The sequence below is a fragment of the Glycine max genome, chromosome 8, assembly GCF_000004515.6.
Source record: "Glycine max cultivar Williams 82 chromosome 8, Glycine_max_v4.0, whole genome shotgun sequence".
Classification (NCBI taxonomy): Eukaryota; Viridiplantae; Streptophyta; class Magnoliopsida; order Fabales; family Fabaceae; genus Glycine; species Glycine max.
In genome coordinates, this window is record NC_038244.2 from 34,836,525 (window position 1) to 34,848,193 (window position 11,669).

The 11,669-nt window shown below is 29.0% G+C and overlaps 1 protein-coding gene across 1 annotated transcript in view; it reads right to left on the reverse strand.

Moving 5' to 3' along the window:
* Window positions 1-9,963: 9,963 nt before the first annotated feature.
* LOC100784644 (uncharacterized) overlaps window positions 9,964-11,669 on the reverse strand; it is a 3,266-nt gene continuing 1,560 nt past the window's right edge. Inside the window, exons 3-4 of the mRNA XM_041018461.1 lie at window positions 11,198-11,418; window positions 9,964-10,668 (exon numbers count right to left, since the gene is read on the reverse strand). Of these exons, the coding sequence (XP_040874395.1) occupies window positions 10,450-10,668; window positions 11,198-11,418 (440 nt within the window). The 3' untranslated portion in view covers window positions 9,964-10,449. The remainder of the gene's footprint in view (window positions 10,669-11,197; window positions 11,419-11,669) is intronic.

The window sequence follows — 11,669 nt, forward strand, 5'->3', positions numbered from 1 at the left end:
TTTGCCCTCTTCAAGTCCACAACCAAAATCCGGATTAAGCCCAATGTTTCATTAATTCCTGAAATTAGATTAAAAACATCAAATTAGCTAAATGAGCCCAAATAATAAAACTGCCTAATTAATTGACAATTAAGACCAATCAGTAATTAAAATGGTGCAAAAAGGGTTTAGAAAATAGAAGAAAATGATGGCACATCAGTTAGAAATACAAGGCCCTATGAATATAGTAGAGTGTATCATAAAGACATGAACATTTGGAACAATAAGAATTCGGCATGACATGTTGCATCCTAGGCCAAGTTAAATGCTTTCGTATCATCAGAGACACCATCCCCAACGACACCAAAAGAATTTACATTGAAAACAAAAGGTCCATTGGTGTTTAGGCTAGCATGACTCTGAAGTTTGCCACGAATTATGGGAAAGAACAAGGGTTCAACTGCACCAGGAGGAACTTGAATCCAAATAACACCTTGAATGAGATAGGATACAAAAAAACATACGAGAACAACATGTTTTACATCTTTACCTTTAACTTTTTCCTACTCTACCATATGCCCAACCCAATGCTTTTTTTGTTTTGTATCAGAACCATGTTCCTCCCTTTTCGCACCATATAAGAACCCTAAAAAGCCAAACCCTTCAATTCCAATTTCCACAAACAAATTCTCAATCAAACCAAAACACTAAAACACACAGAAATAGAGATATTATAACAAATATGGTCTCTGTTAGGGTTACTTATTGTTCACCAAAATGTTTTCCATCGCAACTTCTCTCGTTGCTTCATTCTCAACGACTACTGCGACATTGACCTCAACAACCTCTACCTCAATGTCGCGAACCACGCCCCCACCGTCATGTGCCGCCAATTAACTCTCTCTCACTCGCCATCGTCGAATCGCATCTCCCACTCTTCCCATTTTCCGATCCCTTTTCTCCCACATGCCTCTCACTCCCACCTTCCCCATGTGATTTTGTGTTTTCTAAAACACACTCTGTATTCCACGCTAAGATTTTAACTTCGCGAGAGATTCAGTGCCTTCTTCTCTCTATGGCTCTTCTTGGAGAGTTCACTGTGTAGGAAACAAACTCAATTATTGGCTCTGCTATGATGTGAACGAGAAAAAACTCGATTAGGTTTTTTGGTTTGGGGTTTTGAGGAATTTAGGGTTCACATGGTTTGGGTTTTGGAAATGAATCAAATTTTCAAGGCTTAGGAATCACAAATGCACGCTGCTTTAAAGCAGAGGGAGCAACAATTTAGGGGTTTGAGGGCTTCCATGATGAAGGAGAAGGAGGAGGAATTCACATTGTTTCTAGAGATGAAGAAGTGTGAGAATCAACGCAATGACCTTCTTCTTAACAGCTTTGAGGAGTTCGATGCACCTCTCAGTATAGATTTTTGCTCATTTTCTTTTTTGGTGTTGAGTTTTTTTTTAGAGATTGCTTTGACTGTTAGATCTGAGAGCCATTAACACCAAGCGAGACTACGAGATGTGTTTGTGTGATGTGTGTGGAAGAAAGACGAAGAGGGAGAGAGAGAGAGAGAGAAAGAGAGGATAAGGAGTTTATGTCATTTGGCCTTATGTTGCCCGGTCGGTAAGAACATGCGATAATGATAAGTACCATCCAAAGACAGTTTTACAAAACCATCTTGGTACTAACGTTCAATTACAACGGTTTTCTTGAAAATCATCGTCGTTTTGAGGTTTCAAAGATGATTTTGCAAAAACCGTCTTTCAAATGTTAACAGTATTTACAAAATTGTCACCGCTAGCCAAACGACGATGGTTTTTTGACAACCGTCTTTAAATACACATCATAAAAAATCCATTTTTTAGTAGTGAATGATGATTAAAGGTGTATTACCTAAAGAGGTAACTCTGCACAAAGGCCCATTAGTCTAAGGTCCGCTAAGGTATGTATAAATAGTTATGAGAATATTGAGGTAAGACATTGTTCGTGCTCATTTAGTACTCTTCTTTATTGCTTTCGGCCGAGACATTTCTCAAACGTTGGAGTGTCTTTTGTAGGTATCTCACCCTTTGGATTGTTGAGTACTAGGTAGTGAAGGGAGAATGCCCTTGAGGAGAAGAAATAAGGAAGTTACTTGTCTACCCTTGTACAAGTACACAATCTATTCCTTTTTTTTGTACTAGTAGTAGTAATTCAAGTACAACCATGCAAAATCCTATAAAACTTAAAGGTTTAAATATTTTTTTAATCTTTGCAATTTAACTTTTTTCTTTATTTTTCGTTCTTGTAAAATTATTTTTTATTTTTAATTTTTACAAATTATGTTTGTTTTGTTTTTAATCATTACAACACTTTAGATAATGTCTTAAACAATGGAAAAAATATTATCTAAAGTACTATAAGAACAAAAAATAAAACTGACATAATTTAAAAAACTAAAAAAATTATAAAAAAAAAAGTAAAAAAAAAACCTAAATTACAACTAAAAAAGATATTTAAGCAAAACTTAAACAGTTGAAATTGGCAAGAGAGTAGCAACTTTCCATTATAAGCTATGATATCTAACGAGCTATAGACACAAAGAAGAGTAACCATATACATCTATGTGCCTATCGAGGATGATATGTCAAACACTATCGATGTTTCTGTCACACACTAGAAACTTATGTATCTATTATTTACGTGGGAAGTCAAGTATGTAAGATTTTTCTTCCATTAATCCCACAAGGCATAGGCATGACACAAGTAACTAGTAAATTGGGTCTTTAGAGGTTCGGCCTCTAAATTATGTGATTATATGAATAAAGCAACACTTATGAGTAAGAGACTTATTCCTAAGTTGATATTCTTTTCTCTTTTTTTTTAAGCACCTTCTTTAAAAGATTATATATATATATATATATATATATATATATATATATATATATATATATATATATATATATACACACACACATGCAGGAAAAGTGTGAACTGATTTGTGATAGTTGGAAAACTGTCCTAGTAGCATGGCCTTGTTGGACTCGCAACTACAACAACACGCGGTGTTTGGTTATCTCTCACTCTCATACTTTATTTCACATGTTGTGGCATAGATTTGTAACAATGGCAAACAAACGAAGAGACATTAAGTAGGGTTAGTTTACTTGTAAGATTTTAATATGGATGAACATGGAGTTGAAATAACTTACTTTCAAGGGTCAACTGCTTAGTTAATGCGAGTCATAATCAATTCTTTAGCAATTAATTAATTATTAAGAATACACACAACTAACGAGGATTCTATGTAAAATACAAGTATTTTTTTTGAGTGAGAATATAAATAAAAGAAAAATTAAAATTCAGACAAATATATATAATTAATTTAAATAAATAATTAAAAATATATAACACTAATATTTAGGGGGAGAAGTAGATTTTAAAAGAAGAAAAAAACAACTTAAGAGCGCAAGTAATTAATGAAATATGAAATGAAAACGAAATTTTAATATGAAAAGAAAAATAATTAAAAATTAAACCTATGAACTGAGGAAACATAAACCATAAATTAAAATGAAATATTGAATACAATTATTATTTTTAGAATATTAAAACTACAAAAATAATAACTATATATCAGACATGTAGATCAATTACCTTGAAATTATTTTAGTTAAATCAATTATCTCAAGTTTGAGTTGCGGGTATGGATCTACATTTAATACTCGAGAGAACTTTATCATCCATAATTATTCTATCTCATCGATCGACTAGCATTGTCTCTAATAGATAATAATAATTTATGTTAATAATAAAGAAAATACTTCCATTTGATGTACATATTTCACTAGATCATTTTTTTAATTTCTTAAATTTTTATTACTTCTCTTCTAATAATTACCAACCTCTTATGTTGTTAGTTTTTTTTTTTTTTAACTTCAAAGTTTTTTCTTTTATTTTTAGTTAAAATAAGTAAAGAGACACTGAGTGTCTCTCTCCACTAGTAATAATAATGTCAAGTGTTTAAACAATAAGTCAATAATATAATAGAAATGATTTTATGTTCTTTCATTTTTATAACAATGTCTATTTTTCATTTTGCATCAATTTAATTAATTTCAATTAATACTCAAATTTTGTACGTATTAAACTTTCAAATAACAAGTTATATGCATATAAGATTATTAAGAAAACAAAAAAAAATTATACGTTAATTACTTTACAATGCAAACTATTCAGAAATGAATTTGATTGAATTTTTTTCACTTACAAAACAAAATTTAGTTTAGATTTATTAAAGGTTAAAATATAATTTTGGTTTCCCTAATTTTATAAATTTACGATTTTCAGTTTCTTTAAATTTAATTGAGATATTTAGTCCTTGATTTTGAAAAATCAGGATTTTAGTTATTAACAAATAATTATGATTAAAAAATTCATTAAAAAATTATAAATTAATTAAAATCCTAACCTCTTCCCCTCAATCTCAGCCACGAACCTCTTTTAATATCACTGCTGTTTGGAACTATCACTATATAATGAAGAGCGCAAATAATAGATTCTTTAACATATTTTTTCTATTTCATTATCTGATTAATATCTATTAAAATCTACAAAATAATGAGTGAACATATTAAATAAAATGTAAGATCAAAATTATAATTTATAATCATTTAAAATAAAATATTAAAATATATGTTGCTAATATTTCTCATACATGATTTCCTAAGAATTTCTTCTGGAGTTGAAGAATGGGACGAGGCGTGAGTCGATGTGTATCCTCAATATGCACTATTTTTATAACGTGTTTTGAGAATTTTCAAAGCATTTTTCTGAATAAAAAAGTTGACTGTTTTATACTAGTACTTTATTGTATGTTTTATTTAATTAATTTTTAACGCGTCAAAGTTAATTAGGACATATATTAAATGATTATTTTATGAGTTATATCCAACAGTCAATTGGTTATTTTAAGGGTTTAATTACATTTTTTATTCTTAACTTTTTAATTTTAAAGAATTTTATCTTTAACAAATTAATTTAGCACACTTTATTCCCTTGAAAATTGTCTTTCGTCATTTATTTATTAATAAGCATATAAAAATTGAGGATAAAATTTGTCAAAAATAAAAAAGTTGAGCGGAATTTTTGTTAAATGATAAAGGGTAAATTAATTTATTGGTAGTAAAATTTGTCAAAAATTAAAATTTGGGGGTAAAAAGTTGCAATTAGCCTATTTTGAATTAATCTGAATTGAATTATCTTTTTCAATAAATAAAATTAATTTGATTTTTTTATACCCAAAATTTATTTGATTTAAATGTATTTAATAATTCATAATTATTTAATATTTTTACATTATTGATGATAAATATGTTGTCACATTTATTTTTAACTAAATAGTTTCTCACACTAAGAAGAAAGGTTGTATGAATCATTTCAATAAATAATTTTAGAAAACTTTGACTGAAGTACAAATAAATTTTAAATATAAAAATATCAAAAATTAATATACTAAAAATTATAATCAAAGTTTGTATGTGTAATTTAGTCATTACAAAATATTAGGACAAGTTTCGACATGAGAGGTTTCGAAAGGATTTTTGGGGTAAATGACTAATTTTGTGTTTGTAGTTTCTACTTGAAGATAATTTTGCTCTTATATTATGAAAATAAACAATTTAGTTTACAGATATATAAATGTATCGACAATTTAGTCCAATCGTTAACTTATTTTTATTTTCATTTACGTTGAGTACATACATGACATATGAATATGAAGGTCGACATGACAAAGCAACGTGTGTAGGAGATGTTCTATATCAGCCAATAATGTTTTGAACTGAATTGTCAATAAAAAATTTTAAAAACAAATGTTTATTTTTCTAGTTTCAAACCTAATGGTTATTTTGAGAAGTTACATAATGACACTTATGTCCTCCAACATATATAACTTAATAACAAAATAGTTAGCAACACTTTCTTGAATTACAAACGTACAAGCAACAATTACTCACACAACAATATATTATCTAATGTTTATTTAAAATGTTGTTATCTGTTAATTTATATTAATTTCATTCATTCACTATAGGAGAAAATTGTTTGCTCTCAAAGTGCCACCAGTCATTGAACCAGATACAGTTCTAATTTCACCACAAACTACCCCTCATGTTGAAGTTGTAAATGTCTCAACATTTGTACCAATCACACTTGCATTTAGACCACACTTCCAATCCGTCATGTAGCTATGTGATTAGAGTTTCCTTTCTTAATGGATCATCTCCACCAAGAATAAATCAACCAAATTTTATGAATTACATTCCACCAGTGTGTTTCCAACATCTTCAACCTCCTTCCAAATGATTTATAGAAACAACTTGATACTTTAGATGATTAGGTTATGATAAATAAGATATCATTTCTTCTATTATGTTTTTTTAAAGACCTAATTAATTTGTTAATTTGTTCTTTTGAAATTTTTATTTTGATAATATTATGAATGATGAATGTTAATCTATAATTTGGTATCTTTTTTTTTTAGTACAGTCATACTAGACATTTTGTTAGTAATAATTATTAAATTTTATTTTTAATTTTTTTTATTTAAGATGAAATTTTATTATTTTTATCTTTTATATAATTTTATATTAACATATAATTTTATCCAACACTTATGATTCATTAAGAGATAATTTTTCAGCTTTCCATACAAATTACGTTTTCAGTTTTCAGTTAATTTTTAGTTAAATTTTTCAAATATAACCTGGGTTTTATTAATATTATTGATTATTCTTTTTGTTACATATGAGAAAAAGACCAAAAGAAAAAGCAGAAAAGGAAAACTAACAAAATAAAAAACGCACTAGCTCCCACGTAGGAACATAGTTCCCATTGCATCTGCTAAAAGATTATTACTAAGAAATGAAGGAATTTCCTGAAACGCCTCCATATGACCATCCGAATTTACTCCCCACTTAGCCAAAGCATCATTGATTCGTCTCTCGCAAAGTGTGCTCAACCGTGCAATTCCAATCATTCTCCAAAAGCCTCTTTGATCAGACTAATCTCATTACTATAAAGATGCAGCCTATCAAGAGGTTTGTGAATAAGATCCACTGCCATAAAAGAATCCTAATAACAAGAGACCTTCCTATAATCCCGAACCAGCACAGTCGAAGACGTACCCTATTAACGTTGTTGATTTCCTTATTTTGGGACATACAACATGACAAAAGTATTTTCTTTTGGTAGTATAATAACATAATAGTATAACCAACAATAGTTGACATAAATGATGGCAGATATGTTTTTTAATTAAGTGATTCAGAATTTGAGTTTTTGTTAATTATTAGGTATGACATAAATCGTGTTGAAAGAAAAATATTCATCTTATATGTATATGCGATTCTCAACAAAGATTAATCATCACTTTCGACGATAACTACTTTGAGCCAAACAACAACAAAAAAATATAATATTCACACACAAAAAATAAAGATGACAATATGATGCGTAAATAAAAATATATTAATTGATTTACTTCCTTGATTTCTTAAATATATAAAATTATGACAATTTTAAAAACTATAAATGCAATGTAATTTAATTTTTTTAAAGGAAAGTAATTTTTAATAAGGGATGTGCACATGGTATAGAATTCGCTTATAGAAATTTTATTTTATACAATAGGTTGATTACAGTAAAATTTACCAAATCATATATTAAATGATTTTTTAGGTTTAAATGTAATTTTGGTCTCCTTATTTTAAAATAGAGATATTTAGTCTTTTTATTTTTTAAATTCGTAATTTTAGTCCCCTTATTTTAAAATAGAGTCATTTAATCTCCCATTTTTGTAAAATTTGTGATTTTACTCCTTTTATTAAACTGAAAGTGTAACGATTAAGAGATTAACATTAATTATGATATAGATTAAACAAATAATTTTATATCACATCACTAAATTTGAGTCACATTCTTATCAATTAATATTTTTTGAACTAAATGAAAGACAAAAATTATAAATTTTACAAATATGAAGGATTAAAAGTTTCTATTTTAAAATGGGAGGATTAAAAGTATAGATTTTGAAAAATATGAGACTAAATATCTTTATTTTAAAATAAAGTTATCAAGATTAAGAATTTTAAAAATAAAAGAACCAAAATTACATTTAAATTTATTTTTTATTGTCATATTGCATTTCGAACTACCTAAAAATAATTCATTTCAAATAGTAATAAACTTAAATAATATTTATTATTAATGAAAATATTGTCTAATGAAGATATGCATTTTTATTCAAATATTCAATGAAAAAACATCAACATTGGAAAATAATTAATTAATTTATTGAATGATGATTATCGAAAAGATAAATAAATATTTTAAGATAAACACAATGATTGTAATGTTATTACGCAACTTAATTCACGATAACAAAACTTATTCATATAAATAGTATAATGTATTGCTCTAAATTTAACTAAGACGCATAATCCTGTTAAGATGACCAAGTTCGATCAAAAGATCTATGAATTACAAATTGGTTATAAGAAATCTTACCCTATACGAAACATTCATTAATTAAATAAGTCATAATAATTCCCACAAAATCTTGGACATTCTTCTTTGGGAAACATTTCAAATTTCCTCAACCCTTGACTCTGACCTTAGCTGGTTCTTTCTCTCTCAAGGGGTGACATGAAACTTTTCCGGTAAGTAAAACTTAAATACAAATCCGTGATATTAATATCAGTGAAGTTTTGCAGACCAAGTAAAGCAGGGAAAAGATTACATTTTAGATTGATTCCATCCCCACTATCCTTGATTAGACCCATCAACAAATTGCCAAGCAAGGAAAGTTGCCAATCAGTGTCACGCTACTTTGCATTTTCCCACAAACCCATTTGTGTTTTTTTTTTTCTTGGATTCTTTGACTAAGTAGGATGTAAATTAATCACTATAATATGTAATTATTGTTAATTTAAGAAAATTTTACACATTAAAAATTAAATACAAATTTTTTTATTAAATAAATTATTTTTTCAAATATGAACATAATTGAGTTTACATTATTACGATAGTCCACTTATGCTTTTATTAATGAATTACTATTACTAATATTATTTATGATTATTAAATAAGTCTAATTCAATTAATTAAAATATATAAATTATTATAAATTCTTCTAACTATATTTAATTCCTACCGATAAAAAGAAATATGACTTGTGGCCACAAGTAAAAGATTCCAAACCTTCCTATTATAGACACAGGACAATATGATCCATAATTTGGGGAACACCTATTTGATCACAGCCGTCCAATGCCGATCAATGGCAACTGTTTGATTCAAAAATTAGATGTGGGTCCCAAGCCAAAACCCAACCCAGGACCGCGAAACCCCCCACAAAATAATACAGTACTTGTTTTTTTCTGATAAGGCGGCTGACCTAATATGTGTTTGGACAAAACCAATATGTTCGGCTTTTCTTCCGTCCAATCATAATTCGACACGTGGACACGACTAAGACCAAAACCTTGACCAGCTTTCTCATAAACCGGCTCGAGTGGGTCCCCGATGCTTCTAGCCACCACCAACACCAAAATCACAAGCTAAAATAAGAAAAATTACTTTTAAAAACTATAAAAATATTCTTCTTCTTCTTAAAAAAAAAAGAATAAAAATATAAAGAAAGAGAAGATAGAAAATAATTGCATACCAAACCGTGAACAATATACAAAATTACTAGTACTTTTCAAAATCAAGAGAATCCGGTTTATTTAATTTCTAGAGTTGGTAAAATACTTAATTATTTCAATCTTAGTTTAATAATTTTGAAGCTTCATCGTCATATAACAAAATCAAAAAATAATCATCATTGAATAATTCAAAGATTAAAATAATACATTTTTTTTAGTAATTTCAACAATTCAATGAAACTATAACTCATTAATTTAACGTATTGAAATTGTAATTGCACTGAATGTAGACACAAGATTTAAGAAAATCTATTAGTACTATTATTATTTTTCACCATTCCATAAACAATCCATCTATTTGGAAAGAGTACATTGTCACTGTCTTCTTCCCCAAGCCACTATTTACACCCACCCCAAAACTTACGTATAATTGCTCTAGAAACCAAACCTATAATGTTCCTCATCTTCCTGTACTTTGGTTGAAAGGAACATTTGCTTATTTTGCTGCACCATTCTTTTTCTCTCAAACTATTTCACAGATCACATGTCTTATTTTTTTTCTACTTTCTCAACCTTTTTTTCACTTCTATTGGATTTTTCCTATATAGACAAACGCTATTAACAAGGAACAGAGAAGGGAACACAATTCCAGCACCGGCCTTTTACAGCAAAAAGCTCGAGTGTGTTGTGACGGGTGAAACTGCACGGAGAAAGTTGCGTTTTGAGGTAAAATTTATCAGGGGGCATTATAGCAAATAACCTAAAGTTACTACTAACTTAATTTCTAGTATTCTATGACTAGCCCACCCATTGGGGCACGGTGTGGAATTCCCTTTCTTCTCTTGGCCGTTCTGTAATTAACAGAAGTTGGAGGCGGTGTGGACGGTGTGAAGCTGTTCTTCTTCCCATGGCTGCTGTTGCTGCTGTACGAAGAATCCTCTGTGTCTGATCCCATTGCCGCTGACTTTTTCTTCTTCTGGAAGTTCCTTGAAGTCCCAACAATCTACAATAACAATTCATTGTTGCATAGATTGATTAGTATTTAATTAAAAAAAAATTACAATTCAAATCAGGAATCAAAGACTGACAAGTCCATTAATTGAATTCAATGTTTGAACAGTGAATGAGGGACAATGTTGAAATCGCAAAAATTCAAATATTGGGTAAATTGGGTAAAGCAATTAATTGAAAAACCCATATTAACATTCATGGTATAAATGAAAAGGTCAACCCATTTAAGTGCTAGCTAGAAAACAAAGTAAATTATTTAAAATAAAGAAAATGTTACCTTAGTGATCAATTAAGAAATTGGAAAAAATGTAACATGATGATTCCCTATTAATATATATCAATTAAGAAAATGATTCCTTAGTGTTCAATTAAAATATATAATTTATATATTAATATATCAATGTCATGATTTTGAATAAAACTAGTAGAGGAGATGGTAAAATTGAAAAAGAAAACCTTTTTTTAGGGGTTTTAATTCTCCAAAATGCTTAGAAGGTTAAGCAAAGGATGACATTGTTTACCTTGCAACCAAGAGAACAGAATCGGAAGGAATCAAGAAGGCTGCGCTCGCAGACTTCACAAGTGTTGGTGACACCTTTACCAGGCCTTGGCTGAGGCCTCTCATTCAAGAAAACAACCCTTGCGCTGTTGATAATGTAGGTTTGGACCCCTGTGATGTCCAACACCTTCTGAATCTCATTAACCCTAATCACATCATGGTATGAAGACCTTCTTATCTGTCACACACACAAAAAAAAACAGCACAAATTAGAAGGGAAAATTGTCATTAGTTGCATTGAAAGTACCATCTTTTTTTCTTTTACCCATCCCACCACAACACTTGTTAAATGCAGGACCGTGGAATTTAAGGGGGGGGGGAAACAAAAGGGAATTATTTGATTAATTAATTAATCAACAAAAAGGGGTCAGTTGGGTACATGCAAAACTGAAATCAGAACTAAATACGAGTTCAAGTATCTATCTATCACAACA